At 38.8% G+C, this 25,971-nt stretch overlaps 1 protein-coding gene across 4 annotated transcripts in view; it reads left to right on the top strand.

Moving 5' to 3' along the window:
- FCHSD2 (FCH and double SH3 domains 2) overlaps positions 1-25,971 on the top strand; it is an 816,168-nt gene that overhangs the window by 525,581 nt on the left and 264,616 nt on the right. For 3 of the 4 annotated variants that reach the window (XM_053708714.1, XM_053708716.1, XM_053708717.1), the window contains 3 exons: positions 11,848-11,970; positions 16,594-16,623; positions 17,773-17,868. In XM_053708714.1, the coding sequence (XP_053564689.1) occupies positions 11,848-11,970; positions 16,594-16,623; positions 17,773-17,868 (249 nt within the window). The remainder of the gene's footprint in view (positions 1-11,847; positions 11,971-16,593; positions 16,624-17,772; positions 17,869-25,971) is intronic. The other variant, XM_053708715.1, reaches the window with a different exon arrangement.

Genomic DNA, 25,971 nt, shown 5'->3' with positions numbered 1-25,971 from the left:
TTTTTACCTCTGTGATTACCTTGTATCTAAGCCTCTGCAGTCTGCCCCATTATTTCAGTTCTTTTGACAGACTTGCATTTTAGCTAATTAATGCTGACTCATAAATAACTACACAGGAGTGAGCATAATATTATCTATATGACACACAGGAACTAGCGCTGTCTAGCTGTTAAAAACTGTCAAAATGTGGCCTTCAATGGCTTAGGAATTAGTATATGAGCCTATCTAGGTTTAGCTTTCAAGAAAAAAATATCAAGAGAACAAATCAAATTTTATGATAAATGTTAATTGGAAAGTTGTTTAAAAATGCATGCCCTATATGAATCATGACTAGACTGTCCCTTTAATGCCCATGGTTTTGGAATGGGGATGTCCATCAAGCTCATATAGTAGTGATATTAGGTGGCTGTATTCTTTTGGCCATATAGTGAATAGCATTCTGGCCATCACTCTCACACCTCCAAAGTCATGACCAAAACCATTTTTGTTTCTGATTATTTACAGAGTGAGCACAATTAAGGCTTTCTCCTCTCATTTGGTTTCCAGGCATATTGTGCATGCCTGTGGTATTTTACCATCTTGTGAGGCATGCTTTAGCTGAATGGCTTTTGTATTGGTACAGTTTATTCACAAGTATTAAAGGTGCCTACGTATCTCTTTTTGTGCACTAAGTAGCACTCTACATTCATAACTCTGGCTCACTGATATATGTGGTTTTTAGTTCTGGGCCTCGGTCCATTTTTCCCCCCTGGTAGTCTGGTGGCTGGCACCATCATGGGCACATGTAGATTATGTCATTGTATGTACACGTGTGTATAAGGGTCACTTCTCAAGGTACCTGGGTATATATATATATATATATATATATAAAAAAATAATATACAGGTGGCCCTCGTTTTACAACGGTTCAATTTACACTGTTTCAGAATAACAACCTTTTCTCTTGTTAAGTGTGTTCAGTCCACGGGTCATCCATTACTTATGGGATATATTCTCCTTCCCAACAGGAAGTTGCAAGAGGATCACCCAAGCAGAGCTGCTATATAGCTCCTCCCCTCACATGTCATATCCAGTCATTCTCTTGCAACCCTCAACAAAGAAGGAGGTCGCGAGAAGAGTTGGAGTTTTTTACTTAATTATTCTTCAATCAAAAGTTTGTTATTTTAAATGGCACCGTAGTGTGCTGTTTTTTTATCTCAGGCAGTATTTAGAAGAAGAATCTGCCTGCGATTTCTATGATCTTAGCAGACGTAACTAAGATCCACTGGCTGTTCTCGCACATTCTGAGGAGTGGGGTAACTTCAGAAAATGGGAATAGCATGCGGGGTCCCCCGCAAATGAGGTATGTGCAGTACAATATTTTCTGGGAATGGAATTGACTAAGAAAACACTGCTGTTACCCATATGATGTAAGTACAGCCTTAAATGCAGTAGTAGCGACTGGTATCAGGCTGATAAATGTATGCGCAGTTGAGTTATTTTCTAGGGACTAGAATTTGACTGAGAAAATACTGTTAATACTGAAATAATGTATAAGCCTTAACTGCAGTAGAAGCGACTGGTAGCAGGCTTAGTGATAACTTTGCATGACATTGAAAAAGTTTGTTTTTAAAACGTTTACTGGCATGTTATTCGTTTTGTGAGGTACTTTGGTGATAAATCTTTTTGGGCATGATTTTTTTCCATATGGCTAACGTATATTTCTGCATAGAAACCGTTATATCAGGTCTCCCACTGTTGTAATATGAGTGGGAGGGGCCTTTCTTTAGCGCCTTGTTGCGCAGTTAAAATTCTAGCACAGTCTTCCTGCTTCTTCCTCCTTGATCCGGGACGTCTCTAGAGAGCTCAGGGGTCTTCAAAATTCATTTTTGAGTGAGGTAATCAGTCACAGCAGACCTGTGACAGTGTGTTTGACTGTGATAAAAGCGTTAAATCTTAAATCGATTATCCGTTTTGGGTATTGAGGGGTTAATCATCCTTTTGCTAATGGGTGCAATCCTCTGCTAATTTAATACATTTACTGTTAAAAATTGTTTGCTATAACTGAATTAATTCATTGTTATTCAACTGTGTTTTTAAAAGCGCTGCAGCGTTTTTTATATTGCTTGTAAACTTATTGAAAGTAATTTCCAAGCTTGCTAGCTTCATTGCTAGTCTGTTTAAACATGTCTGATACAGAGGAATCTGCTTGTTCATTATGTTTAAAAGCCGATGTGGAGCCCAATAGAAATATGTGTACCAATTGTATTGATGTTACTTTAAATAATAGTCAGTCTTTACCGGTAAAGAAATTATCACCAGACAACGAGGGGGAAGTTATGCCGTCTAACTCTCCTCACGTGTCAGTACCTTCGCCTCCCGCTCAGGAGGCGCCAAGTACATCAAGGCCCTTACAAATCACTTTACATGATATGGCTAATGTTATGAAAGAAGTATTATCTAATCTGCCCGAGTTAAGAGGCAAGCGCGATAGCTCTGGATTAAGGACAGAGCGCGCCGATGACACGAGAGCCATGTCTGATACTGCGTCACAATTTGCAGAACATGAGGACGGAGAGCTTCATTCTGTGGGTGACGGTTCTGATTCGGGGAGACCGGAATCAGAAATTTCAAATTTTAAATTTAAGCTTGAGAACCTCCGCGTGTTGCTAGGGGAGGTGTTAGCGGCTCTGAATGATTGTGACACGGTGGCAATCCCAGAGAAATTATGTAGGCTGGATAAATACTATGCGGTACCGGTGTGTACTGACGTTTTTCCTATACCGAAAAGGCTTACAGAGATTATTAGCAAGGAGTGGGATAGACCTGGTGTGCCCTTTTCCCCTCCTCCGATATTTAGAAAAATGTTCCCTATAAACGCCGCCACACGAGACTTATGGCAGACGGTCCCTAAGGTGGAGGGAGCAGTTTCTACTTTAGCCAAGCGTACCACTATCCCGGTGGAGGATAGTTGTGCTTTCTCAGATCCAATGGATAAAAAATTAGAGGGTTACCTTAAGAAAATGTTTGTTCAACAAGGTTTTATATTACAGCCCCTTGTATGCATTGCGCCTGTCACTGCTGCAGCGGCATTCTGGTTTGAGTCTCTGGAAGAGGCGATTCGCACAGCACCATTGGATGAGACTTTGAGCAGGCTTAGAACGCTTAAGCTAGCTAATGCGTTTGTTTCGGATGCCGCAGTGCATTTAACCAAACTTACGGCTAAGAATTCCGGATTCGCCATCCAGGCGCGCAGAGCGCTATGGCTTAAATCCTGGTCAGCAGATGTAACTTCTAAATCTAAACTACTGAATATTCCTTTCAAAGGACAGACCTTTTTCGGGCCCGGCTTGAAGGAAATTATTGCTGACATTACTGGCGGTAAGGGCCACACCCTTCCTCAGGACAGGGCCAAATCAAAGGCCAAACAGTCTAATTTTCGTGCCTTTTGTAATTTCAAGGCAGGAGCAGCATCAACTTCCTCCGCTCCAAAACAGGAAGGAACTACTGCTCGTTACAGACAGGGTTGGAAAGGCAACCAGTCATGGAACAAGGGCAAGCAGGCCAGAAAGCCTACTTCCGCCCCTAAGACAGCATGAAGACAGGGCCCCCTTTCCGGAAACGGATCTAGTGGGGGGCAGACTTTCTCTCTTCGCCCAGGCTTGGGCAAGAGATGTCCAGGATCCCTGGACGTTGGAGATCATATCTCAGGGATACCTTCTGGACTTCAAAACTTCTCCTCCACAAGGGAGGTTTCATCTGTCAAGGTTATCAACAAACCTAGTAAAGAAAGAGGCATTTCTACAATGTGTACAAGACCTCTTAGTGATGGGAGTGATCCACCGAGTTCCGCGAACGGAACAAGGGCAAGGTTTTTACTCAAATCTGTTTGTGGTTCCCAAAAAAGAGGGAACCTTCAGGCCAATCTTAGACCTAAAGATCTTAAAAAAATTCCTAAGGGTTCCATCGTTCAAGATGGAAACCATTCGAACCATCCTACCCATGATCCAAGAGGGTCAGTATATGACCACAGTGGACTTAAAGGATGCCTACCTTCACATACCGATTCACAAAGATCATTATCTGTACCTAAGGTTTGCCTTTCTAGACAGGCATTACCAGTTTGTAGCTCTTCCCTTCGGGTTAGCTACGGCTCAGATAATTTTTACAAAGGTTCTGGGCTCGCTTCTGGCGGTACTAAGACCGCGAGGCATAGCGGTGGCTCCGTACCTAGACGACATTCTGATACAAGTTTTCAAAATGCAAAGTCTTATACAGAGATAGTTCTAGCATTTCTGAGGTCGCATGGGTGGAAAGTGAACATGGAAAAGAGTTCTCTGTTTCCACTCACAAGGGTTCCCTTCCTAGGGACTCTTATAGATTCTGTAGAGATGAAGATTTACCTGACGGAGTCCAGGTTATCAAAAATTCTAAATGCTTGCCGTGTCCTTCATTCCATTCCAAGCCCATCAGTAGCTCAGTGCATGGAAGTAATCGGCTTAATGGTCGCGGCAATGGACATAGTGCCATTTGCGCGCCTGCATCTCAGACTGCTGCAATTATGCATGCTAAGTCAGTGGAATGGGGATTGCTCAGATCTGTCCCCTTTACTGAATCTGGACCAGGAGACCAGAGATTCTCTTCTCTGGTGGTTGTCTCGGGTTCATCTGTCCAAAGGAATGACCTTTCGCAGACCAGATTGGACGATTGTAACAACAGATGCCAGCCTACTAGGCTGGGGCGCAGTCTGGAACTCCCTAAAGGCTCAGGGATCGTGGACTCAGGAGGAGAAACTCCTTCCAATAAACATTCTGGAATTAAGAGCAATATTCAATGCTCTTCTAGCTTGGCCTCAGTTAGCAACACTGAGGTTCATCAGGTTTCAGTCGGACAACATCACGACTGTAGCTTACATCAATCATCAAGGAGGAACCAGGAGTTCCCTAGCGATGTTAGAGGTCTCAAAGATAATTCGCTGGGTAGAGTCTCACTCTTGCCACCTGTCAGCGATCTACATCTCAGGCGTGGAGAACTGGGAAGCGGACTTTCTAAGTCGCCAGACCTTTCATCCGTGGGAGTGGGAACTTCATCCGGAGATATTTGCTCAACTGATTCTTCGTTGGGGCGAACCGGAACTGGATCTCATGGCATCTCGCCAGAACGCCAAGCTCCCGTGCTACGGATCCAGGTCCAGGGACCCGGGAGCGGTGCTGATAGATGCACTAGCAGCCCCTTGGGTTTTCAACATGGCTTATGTGTTTCCACCGTTTCCGTTGCTGCCTCGACTGATTGCCAAGATCAAACAGGAGAGAGCATCGGTGATTCTGATAGCGCCTGCGTGGCCACGCAGGACCTGGTATGCAGACCTAGTGGACATGTCGTTCTGTCCACCATGGTCTCTGCCTCTGAGGCAGGACCTTCTAATTCAGGGTCCTTTCAACCATCCAAACCTAATTTCTCTGAGGCTGACTGCATGGAGATTGAACGCTTGATTCTATCGAAGCGTGGTTTCTCTGAGTCGGTTATTGATACATTAATACAGGCTCGGAAACCTGTGACCAGAAAAATTTACCATAAGATATGGCGTAAATATTTATATTGGTGTGAATCCAAGAGTTACTCATGGAGTAAGGTTAGGATTCCTAGGATATTGTCTTTTCTACAAGAGGGTTTAGAAAAGGGTTTATCCGCTAGTTCGCTAAAGGGACAGATTTCTGCTCTGTCTATTCTTTTACACAAGCGTCTGGCAGAGAATCCAGATGTCCAGGCTTTTTGTCAGGCTTTGACTAGGATTAAGCCTGTGTTTAAGACTGTTGCTCCTCCGTGGAGCTTAAACTTGGTTCTTCAAGTTCTTCAGGGTGTTCCGTTTGAACCCCTTCATTCCATTGATATTAAGCTTTTATCTTGGAAAGTTCTGTTTTTGATGGCTATTTCCTCGGCTCGAAGAGTTTCTGAGTTATCTGCCTTACATTGTGATTCTCCTTATCTGATCTTTCATTCAGACAAGGTAGTCCTGCGTACTAAACCTGGGTTTTTACCTAAGGTTGTTTCTAACAGGAATATCAATCAAGAGATTGTTGTTCCATCATTATGTCCTAATCCTTCTTCAAAGAAGGAACGTCTTTTGCATAATCTAGACGTGGTCCGTGCCCTGAAGTTTTACTTACAGGCAACTAAAGATTTTCGGCAAACTTCTTCTCTGTCGTTTACTCTGGACAGAGGAGAGGTCAAAAGACTTCGGCTACCTCTCTCTCTTTTTGGCTTCGTAGCATAATACGTTTAGCCTATGAGACTGCTGGACAGCAGCCTCCTGAAAGAATTACAGCTCATTACACTAGAGCTGTGGCTTCCACCTGGGCCTTTAAGAATGAGGCTTCTGTTGAACAGATTTGCAAGGCTGCAACTTGGTCTTCACTTCATACTTTTTACAAATTTGACACTTTTGCTTCTTCGGAGGCTGTTTTTGGGAGAAAGGTTCTTCAGGCAGTGGTTCCTTCTGTTTAATGTTCCTGCCTTGTCCCTCCCATCATCCGTGTACTTTAGCTTTGGTATTGGTATCCCATAAGTAATGGATGACCCGTAGACTGAACACACTTAACAAGAGAAAACATAATTTATTCTTACCTGATAAATTTATTTCTCTTGTAGTGTGTTCAGTCCACGGCCCGCCCTGTCTTTTTTGAGGCAGGTTCTAAATTTTAAATTATAACTCCAGTCACCACTGCACCCTATAGTTTCTCCTTTCTCGTCTTGTTTTGGTCGAATGACTGGATATGACATGTGAGGGGAGGAGCTATATAACAGCTCTGCTTGGGTGATCCTCTTGCAACTTCCTGTTGGGAAGGAGAATATATCCCATCATGTCTGCGTTCCTATAACCGTTCATAGATTTGTGTGTAAATGTACCATCCTACTAGCTGGGAGAATGCAGAGATGAAGAAAAGTGTGTGACATTAAAGTATAAGATGTCTAATGTAAAATGAGTTACATTGTATTAGAATTGTTTTGCATGTTTGCAATACACTTGTTAGACTTGCTTCACCATTCGGTATTCGTATAGTTTTAAACTAAACAAATACTGAATATTTGTGTAACATTTACATTGGTTTTTGTTAAATTAATGTAAATGTTCCTTTGCTACTGGACTGGTGAAAAACTTCACCTGTACCCTTAAAGGGACAATAAAAGTCATAATTAAAGATTCATTTTGGATAGAACATGACATTTTGAACAACTTCCCAATTTACTTCTATTATCACTTTTTAGTTCTTTTGGTATTCTTTGTTAAAGAGCAATCCTAAGTGAGAGCAGGAGTGTGCACATGTCTGTAGCCATCTGGCAGCAGTGTTTGAAACAATGTTTATAGCACTGTTATACATACTTGCAAACAATGCTGCCATAGAATGACACAGTCTATGGCAGCAGAGTTTTGGAACTATGTATAACATTGTTTTAAACATTGTTGCAAACACTGCTGCCAGGTGGCTAAAGACACGTGCACACTCCTGCTCTCACTTAGGATTGCTCTTTAACAAAGAATACCAAGAGAACTAAGCAAAAGTGATAATAGAAGTAAATTGGAAAGTTGTTCAAAATGTCATGTTCTATCCAAAATATGAATCTTTAATTTTTAAAATTACCATCCCTTTAAATACCTCTAGTGTGCTGTAGAGCAGTGTTTCTCAACCGCTGTCCTCAAGTTCCCCCAACAGGCCAGGTTTTCATTTTAGCTGAACCAGTGCACATGTGAAGTAATGGTTACTAACCCGCTCTCGCCCATCAGCTGATTGTGTCACCTGTGCACTGGTTCAGCTAAAATGAAAACCTGGCCTGCTGGGGGTACTTGAGGACCACAGTTGATGAACACTGCTTTAGAGCCACACAAATCCTGACCCTTCTTGACAACCCTGGGCTGTGCTAATAGACTGCTCAGAATCGCGGATCCCAGGGCCTTTACCTTTAACCCAGACTCTATGATCTGCCGTGCTATTTGCAAGTCCTGGGACTCTGTGCAGAAGTCTTGGGGTTAACGCATCTCTCCAGAGTGCTAGAGGTAAGTATTTAACCCCTAAAGGTAATTTAACGGTAACTAATGCATACTTCTAGATTTAGTCAGTATTTCTTTAAATTCAGTTGGAGCATTGGTTTGGATATTTGTTTCTCACAAGACTGATGATTATCTTTGCTAGGAGTATCATTCTCAGTATTCTCAAAATTAATAACTTCTGAAAACATTATTTTACGTGTTGCAGAACCTTTTTAAACATATGAGATGGGAACCAAATGTAATCATAAATTTACATTGAAAGGGATAGTAAAGTCCAAAATTAAACTGTCATGATTCAGATAGGGCATGTTATTTGAAACAACTTTCTAATTTACTTTTATCATCAAATTTGTTTTGTTCTCTCTTCATTCTTAGTTAGGCTCATCTAAATGCATTTGACAGTTTTTTACAGCTAGAGGGCGTTAGGTCATGTGTTTCATATAGATAAATAACTCTGCGTGCATGAGCACTAATTGTCTGAAATGCCAGTCTGTCAAAAGATCTGCGATAAGGAGGCAGTCAGCAAAAGATACACGGTAATCACAGAGGTAAAAAGTATATTTCTATAACAGTGGTTGGTTATGCAAAACGGGGGTATGGTAAATAAAGGGATTATCTATCTATCTTTTTACACAATAACATTTTTGGTGTTTACTATCCCTTTAAAGGAAAAGTTAACTATCACGCACCCCTATGCTGCATCTCAAAGAACATCAAAAATTAATTTGAGTTTAATTCATCAATTTTTGTCATCTTTACTAGTAAACTTAGAAATGTACCTTTTAAACCACTATGTTATCACGCTGTCACTTTGCCTGGGTATAAAAAAAATGATTATTTTGAAATGATGAATATCTTGATAAATCTTTTTATTGGTCCCCCACTGGCGTCCCAACAGACTCATTAAACGCCCACAATTGAAAATACGCATGCATGTCTCAAGGAATTCTCTGCCTCTATAGAAGCGCGTTCATGAGACACGCATGTGCATTCTCTTCATGATCAAAAATTTCGGATTGACGTTCCGGCATCTGAATGATTAGTTGACGGCACAGGAATAGCTAATACGATCACTGCTACGATACAAAACAATGAATCGAGTGATTCATTGTTTTAATATGTATCACAGCAGAGATCGTATGTTTAGGCATGCGCAATAAGAGAGGATTCACTGGAACGCGCACAGATGAACACGTAAGAGCGGGTGGGACCACTCTTATGTGTGAAACAGAAAAAGCAGGAAATGAGCAGGTGGGCGGGGGATGTGAAAAAACGGTATATAATAAAACATACGATTATATATAAAATAACAAGGATTTGGCAAAAATAAAGTAATGGGACTGCATTAGTGTTTAGAAGATTAATGTACGGCATTAATGTGTAGGCATAAAATTAACTTTGACTTTAAGTAAGGTGCCCTGTGCTGTGTATTTTATAAAAAATACCATATAAATGAACTTATACTGTGGGTAAAAATATTTCTGCTTTTTTAATCTGTGCAGTTAATGTGTATTTTGCAGAAAAATAAGGGTAACTTACAGCAATACTAGGGCTATACTTCCCTATAAGGGTTTCATAGACCATAACCACACACCTTACAGCCACCTGATATATGTGTAGTGCCCCTTCGGTTGTGAGTTTTTTGGGGGCTTTTAAAATATATTTTTTTCATAGCTTATCCAGTAATGAAAATGTTATCCGGTACATAGTTGGTTAAAAAAACAACAGTTTATTTGCTGTGGCTATTGCTTTAATGTTTTGATACACGGAGCATAGCATTTTGAAATTCTTGAAGGGACATGAAACCAAAAAACAACTTTCCAATTTACTTCTATTATGAAAGTTTCTTCATTTTTTTTGTTATCCTTTGTTGAAAAGCAGGAAGGTAAGTTTGGGAGTGTGCACGTGTCTGCGGCACATTATGTCAGCGGTTTTGCAACAATATATACATAAGCAAGAGCGCTAGATGGCAGCACGGTTTCCTTTCATGTAGTGTTTCAGACGTGCACGCTACCTACCTAGATATCTCTTCAACAAAGAATAACATGAGAACTAAGCAAATTTGATAATAGAAGTAAATTGGAAACTATTTTTGAATTGTATTCTCTATCTGAACTATTGAACACATTTTTGGGGTTTCATGTCCTTTTAAATTGATTCACCATGCAGATGAAATGTGATGCTTAGCTTTGTTGTTTTCCTTGCAATTTAGTGATTTCCATTTGTGAATTAAAGGGACACTGAACCCAAATTTTTTCTTTTGTGATTCAGATAGAGCATGCAATTTTAAGCAACTTTCTAATTTGCTCCTATTATCATTTTCTCTTTGTTCTCTTGCTATCTTTATTTGAAAAAGAAGGCATTTAAGCTTTTTTTCTTGCTATCTTCATTTGAAAAAGAAGGCATCTAAGCTTTTTTTTTTTTTTTTTTGCTTCAGGACTCTGGGTAGCACTTTTTTTATTGGTGGATGAATTTATCCAACAATCAGCAAGGACAACCCAAGTTGTTCACCAAAAATGGGCCGGCATCTAAACTTACATTCTTGCATTTTAAATAAAGATACCAAGAGAATTTAGCAAATTAGAAAGTTGCTTAAACCTTCATGCTCTATCTGAATCAGAAACGAAAAAAATTGGGTTCAGTGTCCCTTTGGGCAGGAAGTTCATGTCGGGTGGAGAGATAAAAAAACACTGCTAACTGCATTAAAAGGAATGGAAATTAAACTGCTGCAAAGCTAAATGTATTTAGTTATGAACATTGCTTGAGATTATGGACCACTAAATACAGTTAATTCAATAATAGACAAACACACAATACAAAGACGATGTAATAGCACTTACTTTGAATTTAAAATTTTCCAGAAAATATTATACTGCTCATTTCAAAGTTAAACAAATGTTCCCTCCCCCTGTATCATGTGACAGCCATCAGCCAATCACAGAATGCATATATGTACCTATTGTGCACTTTTGCATATGCTCAGCAGGAGATGGGGCATCACAAAGTGTGAATATTAAAAGAATGAGCACTTTTTTATAATAGAAGTATATTGGAATGTTTTTTTGTGTGTTTTTTTTAATTGCATGCTCTGTCTGAATCATGAAAGTTATACTGACTGCAGTGGCCATTTAATATATAAAGAAGAATGACCAATGTTAAAGGGACACTAAACACATTGTAAACTACATGATTAAAAACATTCATATATAAGAATAATTTTGCAATGAAAACTGCAGCTTTATTTTGTCAAATGAGTATATTGTTTTATGTTTATTTTTTTTTACTGATTTCCCTGTCCCCCAGAACAAAAGAACCCCTGCTATCCAATCACAAACATTCAGATATAGCACAAACTCTGGTTGCTCATGTGTAGACTGGAGTAGCCTGCACTCTTTTGTTCCCTTAAGGTGGTTTAGCACTGATTCAACTTAGTTACTACTACAAAGATTGATTTGCCTATCATGATTGTTGATGTAAAACTGATAATCCACCTTTTAAAAGCATTTGACAACACAGAAGCTTAGGAAAGGAGTGAAAAGTAAATACAAGCTCACATAAATTGCCTCAAGGTATTAACCCAAACCTCCCTTGGAGAAAGTGAAACAACCACAACTTTAAGATGTATTTTACAGCAAAAGGCTGCAAAATAAATAATAAATGTATATTGCAATAATTAAACATTTTATGTGGTGTTGAAATGTCAAGTTTAATGGTCCTTTAACCATAATGTTGCATGATTTGTGTCCCATTCCCTGAGCTAAATTTTTAGCAGTTCTAAACTGAAACGGACTGGACTTAACGGCTTTTACTTTTTGCCTTAGGCACTCGATGGCAACGTGTACGATCATCTAAAGGACTATCTTATGGCATTCAACAGGACGGAAATAGAGACTTGCCAGGCTGTACAGAATACATTCCAGTATTTATTAGAAACCTCCAGTCGGGTAAGTGTATTCCTTGTCAATTTAATTGATTTACTTTCTTTGTAAATCTAATTATACAGTTCAGTGATGCTGGTTTATTAATATCTTTAGTAACTTTTGTTTCAACATTTTGCATAGTGCTGTACAGAACTGTATGGTGACAACAGTAAAGAGTAAAAGTGAAGAAATTCTCTGATGCAGGGTCTGGTTACCCTCAGCATGTCGCTTTGGGTTGTCACCTTTAGTTCAGTGCAAGCTGGGACACACTTGCAAGGTCTTCCCCCCCCAGAGTACATACTATATATAATAGCACTTAAAAACAAACTTAAAAACAAAAACAAACACACACACACTCTCTCATATACACAAATACTCACTCTCTCTCTCTCTCTCTCTCTCTCTCACACTCACACACACACACTCTCTCTCATATACACAAATACTCTCTCTCTCACACTCACACACACTCTCTCTCATATACACAAATACACACACTCTCTCTCTCACACACACACACACACTCACACACACACACTCTCTCTCATGTACACAAATACACACACACTCTCTCTCTCTCTCTCACACACACACACACACACACATTCTCTCTCATATACACAAATACACACACACTCACACACACACACACTCTCTCTCATATACACAAATACACACACTCTCTCACACACACACACACACTTTCTATCATATACACAAATACTCTCTCTCTCTCTCACACTCACACACACACACTCTCTCTCATATACACAAATACTCTCTCTCTCACACTCACACACACTCTCTCTCATATACACAAATACACACACTCTCTCTCTCACACACACACACTCACACACACACACACTCTCTCTCTCACACACACACACTCACACACACACACACTCTCTCTCATGCACACAAATACACACACACACTCTCTCTCTCTCTCTCTCTCTCTCACACACATTCTCTCTCATATACACAAATACACTCACACACACACACACACTCTCTCTCATATACACAAATACACACACTCTCTCTCACACACACACACACACACACTTTCTATCATATACACAAATACACACTCTCTCTTTCTCTCACACACACACACACACTCTCTCTCATATACACATATACACAAATACACACACACTCACACACACACACACATTCTCTCTCATATACACAAATACACACACACACTCTCTCTCTCTCTCTCTCACACACACACACACACACACACACACACACACACACACTCTCTCTCTCTCTCTCATATACACAAATACACACTCTCTCTCTCTCACACTCACACATTCTCTCATATACACAAATACTCACTCACACACACATGTTGACTATCTCACTCCCCAAACTCTCTCTCACACACAAAAAAAAACTAGTGCTCTCTCACACTTGTGCTCTCTCTCTCATATACTCTCTCATACACACACAGACACTAGCGCTCTCTCACATGCGCACATTCTCTCATACACACATTCTCTCACACACACTAACACACAAATACACTCACTCTTTCACACAGACTCTCACACACAGAAAGACGCTGATTGACACACGCACTCTCACGCACACATACCCACTCCGGCACTCTCACAAACACAGGCAAGACAGAAATAGCTGTAAGCATGTGCAGTATGTTACAAATGCGCAATGTCACCTTTTTGGCAGTGGTCGTTTCCCACAAAACCCTGACATTTGCATATCCAGTGTGACTTGGCTTCAAACCTAAGAATGTCTAATACAGCGTCAGAAAAACTTCTGTTTTTTTAAACGAAAGGGACATGAAACCATATTAACTTCTATTATCCAATTTGTTTTGTTTGCTTAGTATCCTTTGTTGAAAAGCATATCTAGGTAGGTTTAGGAGCTGCTGATTGGTGGCTGCAAACATATGCTTCTTCAACAAAAGATACAAAGAGAATGAAACAAATTAGATAATAGTGGTAAATTGTAAAGTGGTTTAAAATTCAATCCTGGAAAAAATACAAATGGAAACCCGAACTGTCTGGGTCTAATTCCCGGTGAGTAGTTGTGTAGAGGTCATGTATTGTTCTGTGAAATAAATGTTTCTTGAAATTCTATTCAATGGAAGCAGCACCACAGTCTTATAATGCCGGCATAAAAGCACTGCCGATCTGCAATATCAGTGCAACCGTGAGTTTGTACTAAGGTTCCTGTGATTGAAGTAAAAAGGCCTTTACTTGTAAGCTTGGCTGGAATCCTCATATTTTTAAAACATTTTCCCAGATTATCATTTTCTCTATGGAAGTGAAACCCAACCTTTTATTTTACCCTGCGACGCCCCATGTTATCTTATACTGAATATGTGAAAGCCGGAAAATAATATATTTGGGATATTCAAGTCATTTTTAAACATTTATCTGAAATGAAGTACTACATTGCAAGACATCTGCATTAAAACATGTTTTAAAAGCATTTAAAAATGTAGCCACCAATCAGTAAGCGCTACCCAGAATTCTGAACCAAAAATGGGCCAGTTCCTAAGCTTAAAATCCTGCTTTTTCAAATAAGGATAGCAAGAGAACAAAAAAATTGATAATAGGAGTAAATTAGAAAGTTGCTTAAAATTACATACTCATGAAAGAAAAAAATGGATTTAGTGTCCCTTTAACTTTTACTATAAGCATTATTGCTAATGGAAGTATATTGCATAAATGCTGATATTTCAAAATGAAATGCACCCATGCCCATTTCAATTTTTACCTTTCTATCCTTTTAAAAGGGACAGTATACACATTTTTTTTATATAACTGTATGTAATAGGCACTACTATAAAGAAGAATATGCACAGATAATGATCTAAAAATCCAGTATAAAATCTTGTAAAAACTTACTTAGAAGCTCTTAGTTTAGCACTGTTTAGCTGGGGCACCCACTGAAAAGGGCTGGGAAAACATGAAGAGCAGTCGCTCCCCCCCTTCCCTGCATATGAAAAGACAGATTATACAAACAGGAGCCGCAGGAATCAGTAGACATTAGTCTACATTTAAAACTTTGGGGCTTGGTTAGAAGTCTGAAAATCAGCACATTGTTATTAAAAAAATAAGCAAAACTATACATTGTTACAAAACACTCCCAGATGGGCTATATAAATGGGTCATCTATAAAACATTTATGCAAAGAATGTGTACAATGTCCCTTTAAGGGCATAAAATGACACGAATACAGTAACTGAGCTCAAATGCAATTCTAGAGATTATGAAAGCGTTTAACTCAAAAACTACAGTGGTTGAACACAATAATGAGATGGTTATTTTGGTACAATAAGAACATTTGCTGATAAACATCACTAATAGAAAAAAATACTTTATTCTTTTACTTCCTTATGGAATTGAATTTTTTTTTGATCATTGTGTTTTCATTATCGTCGTATTATAAAGGTTAATTTTCCCCCCTTATATTCAAGGGCAAACGATGTCTGATAAAATTCCATTTATTTAATACATATTATTAACAGCACACAAGAAAGACAGACAAAAGAGGGATAGGTTGACATCACAAAAAAGTAACCTATGTTAATGGTGCAACTTTAACAAACTAAGATAATCTGTATATTTCTGTATTTTTTCCTTTCTGAAATAAGCCAGACATTCTCAGTGTCATGGACAAGGGAGTTCTCTCATAATATCACTGATTTATCTCTCCAGCTGTGTGATGGTGAAGTTTACTCCAAATTTATAATATACTGACACAAAAGTACTGCATAGCAAATAAACCGCAAATACAAGTTTAAACTTTAGTGAAGATATTTAGTTAAATTTGTATTTGCTGCAAACCGAGAATTTATTTTAATGCCAGGTGCTCCACTGTTACCTCACTCTCTCCTGGGAGATTCTGTATCCCAGAGAGCTTCATTACTTTCTATGGGAATCAGCAGTAATTTCTCTGGGACATTCAGGTTCAGTCCTTTTTCTTAGAAAATTCAGTGAGTTCTGCCCCTGTGAAGTCTGCACTATAATTTCAATCAAAACTGGGGAGTTTGTTTTTTTAAGATTTGGGCCCCCATTTAACAAAGGTCTGTCGGACCTGATCCGACAGTGCGGATCAGGTCCGACAGACCTCGCTGAATGCGGAGAGCAATACGCTCTCCGTATTCAGCATTGCACCAGCAGCTCTTGTGAGCTGCTGGTGCAACGCCGCCCCCTGCAGCTTCCCGGCCAATCGTACTCAATCAGGTTGAATTGCGGCGATGTCTGTCCGCCTTCTCAGAGTAGGCGGACAGGTTATGGAGCAGCTGTCTTTAGACCGCTGTTTCATAACTGGCGTTTCTGGTGAGCCTTCAGGCTCGCCAGAAACACGGACCTTCAAGCTCCATCCGGAGCTTTATAAATGGGCCCCTTGGACTCTAGTAACAAAAGTTAGAATACTGATATATAAGGATTTGAGGGCTTTCTTAAGTCGGTTCGATCCAACAATGATTTGGTAGCCATTTACTTTTGCTACTGTTGCAGAACTACGGAGGACTTGAGAACTGTTTAGTCATCATCTGGCTGGCTTGAGGAATAACTTAAACTGTTTCTTTTACTATAATGACTGTAAGTTCTTTCTGTATTTATATGCAAATACACAGTCCTCTTATCTTTAATGTTTCAGGCTTTCATGCAACTGAAATTCCCTTCTGCGGTAAGATTTTAATTGGCCCATCTCATTAAGTTCGGTGTTGCTTTGATTGTGGGGTTTTTATTTTATTTAATTTGGTCATCTTCACTCATTGTACAGCATGATCTATTTTAGGTGCACATTTTGGATCCGTAGCTTTTGCTGACTTTATTTTGCACGGTTATCAATTAAAGCTGGGTCTAAATGCTTTTTTATATAAAACTATAGAATTCATTTTTATTTTATTACAATAGCTGTAAAAGGCTTTAAATCATCTGCGGCCTGAGTTACAAAACACATTTTCTAATATAAGAATCTATATGGCCCACTGATGTTTCCTAAGTGACGGGATATCTGAAGTGGATATCGATTCAAATGAAATATAAATGTCTATATTCTCTTTCATGCATTTAAAACAAACATTTTTTCCCCCCCTCATCCTTGCAGTACACTTTATTACTGCTATACAGCCTATGCACGTCTTTGTCTGTGAACCACCATTGTTTCAACCTTGACTTTACCACCATATATAAGTCCAGATTGGCTGGACACAATTTTAAATTACTTGTTAAAGGGACAGTATACACCAATTTTCATATAACTGCATTTAATAGACACTATTATAAAGAAGAAAATGCACAGATACTGCTCCAGTAAAAAAGCTTTTAAAAACTTATGTAGAAGCTCTCAGTTTCGCATTGTTGAGGTTTCGCTGGGCACCCATTAAAAAGGGCTGAGAATACAGGAAGAACAGTTACTCCACACCCCTCCACTGCATATGAGAAGACTGATTACACAAAGAGGAGCAGCAGGAGTCTCTAGACATGAGTATACATCTGATACATTGGGGCTTGGTTAGGAGTCTGAAAATCAGCACAATGTTATTTAAAAATAAGCAAAACAATAGATTGTTACAAAACACTCCCAGATGTTCTATATAAATGGATCACCTACAAAACATTTATGCAAAGTTAACAATGTCCCTTTAAATTAAACAGTTAATTCCCAGCACTGACACATACTGTATTTGAAATTGCATATTGCTAAGGCCAAAAATATATTTTAAAATATGAACATTGACTTTTTAAATGCATGTTAGAGGGTGTGGGCATTGTGTGGTCCTGTGTCCTTTTTGTCTTTTTAAATGATTGTTCTATATCGTTCCTTTTTTAGGTGATGCGGGATTACAATCTACAGTTGTTCATGCAAGAAAATTCAGTATTTCACAAAGCACAGCCTTTCCAGTTCCTGCCGTCTGACAGTGACACAGTAAGGAGCATTTTCTGATTACATTTAATGTACATTATAGAACTGTCTTGATGTCTAGCCAAGAACCATTTTTGGAGGTATAATGTTTATAGAGTAGTTTTTTTGTACTAGTAAAGTTTTTATGAAGTCCTTTGTGTTGTAACAGAGCATTTGAGAATAAACTATGGCTCATTTTATTGTTAAAGGGATACTAAACCCAATCTTTTTTTTTATGATTCACATAGAGTAGCAATTTTAAGCAACTTTCTAATTTACTCCTATTATCAATTTTTCTTCGTTCTCTTGCTATCATTATTTGAAAAAGAAGGCATCTAAGCTAAGGAGCCAGCCAATTTTTGGTTTAGTACCCTGGACAGCACTTCTTTATTGGTGGGTGCATTTAGCCACCAATCAGCAAGCACAACCCAGTTTGTGAACCAAAAATAGGCCGGCTTTGAAACTTAGTCTTGCTTTTTAAATAAAGATAGCAAGAGAATGAAGAAAACTTGATAATAGGAGTAAATTAGAAAGTTGCATAAAATTGCATGCTCTATGTGAATCATAAAAAAAGATTGGGTTTAGCATCCCTTTAACAATAAAATGAGCCATAGAAATGTACAACAATAATAGAAATCTGTATGTTGTTGTAAAAAAAAACCCATAGTTTTCTATCAACTCATGTACAACTACATCAACACTGGCCGGTAGCTAGTGTTTGACCATCAAGGTCTACTTCAAGTATAAGGAAATTGATGTATTAGTTTACATAAATCTCATTTTATCGACTAACAGTGGTCTAAAAATTGTAAAAGATTTCACAAGGTACAATTTTAGATCAGCAGTGCTCTGTGAGTCCCAAGTGGCGCTTCTACTGTGTGTTTAACACCTTTGTCAGGGTAAACACACAGTAGTGCAGGGTCGATAGTCATAAAATGACACATTCTAACAACTAGAGCATGTCATTTTTCAACTCTTATGGCCATTTAAGGTTATGGATATCCCAGTAATTAATTGAAATTGTTTTACTGTGTTTTATTGTGTTTGACCCTACCATATCTGTTGGAAATCTTTTTTTTTTTTTTTATCTTCTTCTTTAAAAAATAAAAAAAATACTTTGAAATCTTCTTAACTCCAACTTCAAACCCTTTAGAATCCAGAAGTCTTTGGATAATGTTGCCAGCAATAAGGCCATGCAGTATCAAACTGTTTGTCGCCCTACAACTGCAATTTCTCACAAGAGAACCTGCAGTCAGTATTTATCAAGCAGCGGTCATCAGACCAAAATAGCGCTCATGTGCAATGCAGAATTCCGCCAACGAATTGCAGCGGGGGCGGACAGGGGCACATATGTACCTCACTGTTTGCCGTTGCTTGATAAATCAAGCCCAAAGGGACACTAAACACTCATGCACCAATTTCTAATTACAGGTGGCACCATTTTGGAACCTAGGTTACACTGCAGTTATATCTAAAGGAGATTTGCTGCACATATGCAATCACATCATCACTGGAATGTTGTGAAAGCTAGATTTCAACATGGCAGCACCCATGACTAAAGGGAGGCAGGGCATAACCTCAATACTGTGCTTATAAAATGTATTTAGTTTTTAATGTCCCTTTAAATGTACATTAAATTCATCATGAAAGGGCCCTTTATTTAGACACTCTTTGTGTCTTTGCCGTAAGTGGTAGGATAGTTCTTTGTAAATGCATGCTGTTGTGACTGTCTTCCCTCCATATGAGCTTGGCAATGTGTCCCTACCATTTAACCTGCTGAGCTTCCAAGGATACATCAGTAGTCCCCATGATTGGCTGCAAACTGATGTATTTGCACAGTCCAATTGACGTGCATAGCTGAGCCTCTCCAAACCTAAAGAAAAAATCTCTGAGATTAACTTTCTGTAGCATAGTATTATGGTGAGTGATCGCAGCTTTTAAAGTTGTACAATAAAAAGAAAAACTTTACGTTTTTACAATTTAGTTTGCTTGATTGTAGAGCATGTGCAGACCTAGAAGTATGCAAATTACATGAGGGCCATATACACGTGCACACTCTTCAGCCTATTTCAGTATGCTATCAGTGAAGCTTAGTTTAAACACATTATACAAAGTAAAAGAGGCATATAAGATAATAGGAGTATTTATCTTTTTTTAATTAAACTTGCATGTCTTTTTAATTTACTTCTATTTTCAAATGGTATCCTTTGTTTAAAAGAATATGTACATATCTTACACTACTGGAAGCTAGCTGGTGATAGGGGGCAACACACATTTGTCTTGTCATTGGCCCACTAGATGTTTTTAACTAGCTTCCAGTAGTACATTGCTGCTCTGGAGCAGACTTTGTGTTTAATCACTTTGCTAGGGTTAAATACAAGCAATATTGCAATAAGAAGATGTTATAACCGGCTGCCGCATCTGTAGTAAAATATATATTCTGTAACCGATATGATTGCAGCCTTCCTGGCGTTTGAGATACCTGGTATCGCTTTTTAGTGCTTTATAAACATTGGTGAGAGGTCCTATAGGGGAAGGCTTCGTGATTCCTCATATTAGTTATTTTGGTTTATATGAAACTATCACTGAATCTCTGTTTCCTGTGTAAATCTGAGCTCCGGGCTTGCTGCTTGCCAGCTATAATCTACTGCTGTACATGTTCTAACCCTTTGTTGTCTGTTTCTGTCTTGTGCGGCCTCTCAGAGTTTAAGTGCTGTTCCTCTGGTGGATATTGAACCTTCTCCAGTCAGTGCTATGAGAATGACTTTAGCAAAGGTATTGACGGCTTTTCACACATTGTGCATGTTAACGTGCAAACCATTCAGCATGCATGTATGTATTGCCTCATTGGCTTGTCCTTTTCCACCAACCACCTGTATTCATACAGTTTCATAACTTTATTTTGCTTAAAACTTATATAAAATTGTTTTATCCATGTTCTTCTTTCATTTATGTTGCAGCCACTTATGAAGGTTTTATTATGTGCATTTTCTCTTATTTTTCTTTATAATTCTGTGTACAGTTGGGCATTTATGTCTAAACTAGTAGTTAAGCCACATACAGATTAACATTTAAAAAAAACTGTTCAGGTTAATCGATAGCATTCTAGAACAATGGTCAAGTCGCTTGTGCTTGGCCAGCCTTATACACATGCTATCAGCACCATGATTGTACGAGCTCAGTCTATCTAGCAATTGGTTTCTTTCTTTCATGTAATTAGCAAGAGTCCATGAGCTAGTGACGTATGGGATATACATTCCTACCAGGAGGGGCAAAGTTTCCCAAACCTTAAAATGCCTATAAATACACCCCTCACCACACCCACAATTCAGTTTTACAAACTTTGCCTCCGATGGAGGTGGTGAAGTAAGTTTGTGCTAGATTCTACGTTGATATGCGCTCCGCAGCAAGTTGGAGCCCGGTTTTCCTCTCAGCGTGCAGTGAATGTCAGAGGGATGTGAGGAGAGTATTGCCTATTTGAATGCAGTGATCTCCTTCTAAGGGGTCTATTTCATAGGTTCTCTGTTATCGGTCGTAGAGATTCATCTCTTACCTCCCTTTTCAGATCGACGATATACTCTTATATATACCATTACCTCTGCTGATTCTCGTTTCAGTACTGGTTTGGCTATCTGCTATATGTAGATGAGTGTCCTGGGGTAAGTAAGTCTTATTTTCTGTGACACTCCTAGCTATGGTTGGGCACTTTGTTTATAAAGTTCTAAATATATGTATTCAAACATTTATTTGCCTTGACTCAGAATGTTCAACTTTCCTTATTTTTCAGACAGTCAGTTTCATATTTGGGATAATGCATTTTAATTTAACATTTTTTACCTTAAAATTTGACTTTTTCCCTGTGGGCTGTTAGGCTCGCGGGGGCTGAAAATGCTTCATTTTATTGCGTCATTCTTGGCGCGGACTTTTTTGGCGCAAAAATTCTATTTCCGTTTCCGGCGTCATACGTGTCGCCGGAAGTTGCGTCATTCTTTGACGTTATTTTGCGCCAAAAATGTCGGCGTTCCGGATGTGGCGTCATTTTTGGCGCCAAAAAGCATTTAGGCGCCAAATAATGTGGGCGTCTTATTTGGCGCGAAAAAATATGGGCGTCACTTTTGTCTCCACATTATTTAAGTCTCATTTTTTATTGCTTCTGGTTGCTAGAAGCTTGTTCTTTGGCATTTTTTCCCATTCCTGAAACTGTCATTTAAGGAATTTGATCAATTTTGCTTTATATGTTGTTTTTTTCTTTTACATATTGCAAGATGTTCCACGTTGCAACTGAGTCAGAAGATACTTCAGGAAAATCACTGCACAATGCTGGAGCTACCAAGCTAAGTGTATCTGCTATAAACTTTTGGTATCTGTTTCTCCAGCTGTTATTTGTATTGCATGTCATGTCAAACTTATTAATGCAGATAAAATTTCCTTTAGTACTGTTACATTACCTGTTGCTGTTCCGTCAACATCTAATTTTCAGAGTGTTCCTGATAACATAAGAGATTTTATTTTTTAAATCCATTAAGAAGGCTATGTCTGTTATTTTTCCTTCTAGTATACATAAGTCTTTTAAAACTTCTCTTTTTTTCAGATGAATTTTTAAATGAACATCATCATTCTGATACTGATAATGGTTCTTCTGGTTCTGAGGTTTCTGTCTCAGAGGTTGATGCTGATAAATCTTTGTATTTGTTCAAGATAGAATTTATTCGTTCTTTACTTAAAGAAGTGTTATTTGCATTAGAAATAGAGGATTCTGGTCCTCTTGATACTAAATGTAAACGTTTAAATAAGGTTTTTAAATCTCCTGTAGTTATTCCAGAAGTGTTTTATCTCCCTGATGCTATTTCTGAAGTAATTTCCAGGGAATGGAATAATTTGGGTAATTTATTTACTCCTTCTAGACGTTTAAGCAAATTATATCCTGTGCCATCTGACAGATTAGAGTTTTTTGGGACAAAAATCCCTAAGGTTATGGGGCTGTCTCTACTCCTGCTAATGTACTACTATTCCTACGGCAGATAGTACTTCATTTAAGGATCCTTTAGATAGGAAAATTGATTCCTTTCTAAGAAAAGCTTACTTATGTTCAGGTAATCTTCTTAGACCTGCTATATTTTTAGCGGATGTTGCTGCAGCTTCAACTTTTTGGTTAGAAGCTTTAGCGCAACAAGTAACAGATCATAATTTTATAGCATTATTTTTATTCTATAACATGCTAATAATTTTATTGGTGATACCATCTTTTGATATCATTAGAGTTGATGTCAGGTATATGTCTCTAGCTATTTTAGCTAGAATAGCTTTATGGATTAAACTTGGAATGCTGACATGTCTTCTAAGTCAACTTTGCTTTCCCTTTCTTTCCAGGGTAAATAATCATTTTCGTTCCTTTCCTCACAAGGAACAAAAGCCTGATCCTTCATCCTCAGGAGCGGTATCAGTTTGGAAACTATTTCCAGTTTGGAATATATCCAAGCCTTATAGAAACCTATAGCCAGCTCCTAAGTACCTATGAAGGTGCGGCCCTTATTCCAGCTCAGCTGGTATGGGGCAGATTACGTTTTCTTTAAGAAATTTGGATCAATTCCGTTCTTAATCTCTGGTTTCAGAAACATTGTTTCAGAAAGGTACAGAATTGGCTTCAAGTTAAGGCCTCCTGCTAAGAGATTCTTTTCTTTCCCGTGTCCCAGTTAACACAGCAAAGGCTCAGCATTTCTGAAATGTGTTTCAGATCTAGAGTTGGCTGGAGTATTTATGCCAGTTCCAGTTCTGGAACAGGGGCTGGGGTCTTATTTTATCTCTTCATTGTACCAAAGAAGGTCAATTCCTTCAGACCAGTTCCGGATCTATCATTATTGAATCATTATGTTAGGATACCAACATTCAAGATGGTTACTGTAGGACTATCCTGCCTTTTGTTTAGCAAGGGCATTATATGTCTACAATAGATTTACAGGATGTGTATCTGCATATTCCGATTCATCCAGATCACTTTTAGTGTCTGAGATTCTCTTTTTAGACAAGCATTACCAGTTTTGTGGCTCTACCGTTTGGCTTAGCCTCAGTTCCAAGAATTTTTTTCAAAGGTTCTCGGTGCCCTTCTTTCTGTAATCAGAGAATAGGGTTTTGGTATTTCCTTATTTGGACGATATCTTGGTATTTGCTCAGTCTTCTCATTTTCGAAGAATCTCATACGAATCGACTTGTGTTGTTTCTTCAAGTTCATGGTTGGAGGATCAATTTACCAATCAGTTCATTGATTCCTCAGACAAGGGTAACCTTTTTAGGTTTCTAGATAAATTCAGTGTCTATGACTCTGTCCTTGTCAGACAAGAGAAGTTTAACATTGATATCAGCTTGTCAAAACCTTCAGTCACAATCATTCCCTTTGGTAGCCTTATGCATGGAAATGTCGGGTCTTAGGACTGCCGCATCAGATGCGATCTCCTTTGCTCGTTTTCACATGCGACCTCTTCAGCTCTGTATGCTGAACCAATGGTGCAGGGATTACTCAAAGATATCTCAATTAATATTTTTAAACCGATTTTACAACACTCTCTGACATGGTGGACAGATCACCATCGTTTAGTTCAGGGGGCTTCTTTGTTCTTCCGACCTGGACTATAATCTCAACAGATGCAAGTCTTACAGGTTGGGGAGCTGTGTGGGGGTATCTGACGGCACAAGGGGTTTGGGAATCTCAGGAGGTGAGATTTCCGATCAATATTTTGGAACTCCGTGCAATTTTCAGAGCTCTTCAGTCTTGGCCTCTTCTGAAGAGAGAGTTGTTCATTTGTTTTCAGATAGACAATGTCACAACTGTGGCATACATCAATCATCAAGGAGGGACTCACAGTCCTCTGGCTATGAAAGAAGTATCTCGAATTTTGGTTTGGGCGGAATCCAGCTCCTGTCTAATCTCTGCGGTTCATATCCCAGGTATGGACAATTGGAAAGCGGATTATCTCAGTCGTCAAACGTTGCATCCGGGCGAATGGTCTCTTCACCCAGAGGTATTTCTTCAGATTGTTCAAATGTAGGAACTTCCAGAAATAGATCTGATGGCTTCTCATCTAAACAAGAAACTTCCCAGGTATCTGTCCAGATCCCGGGATCCTCAGGCGGAGGCAGTGGATGCATTATCACTTCCTTGGAAGTATCATCCTCCCTATATCTTTCCGCCTCTAGTTCTTCTTCCAAGAGTAACCTCCAAGATTCTGAAGGAATGCTCGTTTGTTCTGCTGGTAGCTCCGGCATGGCCTTACAGGTTTTGGTATGCGGATCTTGTCCGGATGGCCTCTTGCCAACCGTGGACTCTTCCGTTAAGACCAGACCTTTTGTCTCAAGGTCCTTTTTTTCCATCAGGATCTGAAATCCTTAAATTTAAAGGTATGGCGATTGAACGCTTGATTCTTGGTCAAAGAGGTTTCTCTGACTCTGTGATTAATACTATGTTACAGGCTCGTACATCTGTATCCAGAGAGATATATTATAGAGTCTGGAAGACTTATATTTCTTGGTGTCTTTCTCATCATTTTTCTTGGCATTCTTTTAGAATACCGAGAATATTACAGTATTCTTCAGGATGGTTTAGATAAGGGTTTGTCCGCAAGTTCCTTGAAAGGTCAAATCTCTGCTCTTTCTGTTCTTTTTCACAGAAAGATTGCTATTCTTCCTGATATTCATTGTTTTGTACAAGCTTTGGTTCGTATAAAGCCTGTCATTAAGTCAATTTCTCCTCCTTGGAGTTTGAATTTGGTTCTGGGGGCTCTTCAAGCTCCTCCATTTGAACCTATGCATTCATTGGATATTAAATTACTTTCTTGGAAAGTTTTTTGTTCCTTTTGGCCATCTCTTCTGCCAGAAGAGTTTCTGAATTATCTGCTCTTTCTTGTGAGTCTCCTTTTCTGATTTTTCATCAGGATAAGGCGGTGTTGCGAACTTCTTTTGAATTTTTACCTAAAGTTGTGAATTCCAACAACATTAGTAGAGAAATTGTGGTTCCTTCATTATGTCCTAATCCTAAGAATTCTAAGGAGAAATCGTTGCATTCTTTGGATGTTGTTAGAGCTTTGAAATATTATGTTGAAGCTACGAAATCTTTTCGTAAGACTTCTAGTCTAT

This window comes from Bombina bombina, chromosome 3 (assembly GCF_027579735.1).
Source record: "Bombina bombina isolate aBomBom1 chromosome 3, aBomBom1.pri, whole genome shotgun sequence".
Taxonomy (NCBI): Eukaryota; Metazoa; Chordata; class Amphibia; order Anura; family Bombinatoridae; genus Bombina; species Bombina bombina.
The sequence above is the reverse complement of the archived record's forward strand: the minus strand, read 5'-3'. Positions and strand labels throughout refer to the sequence as shown.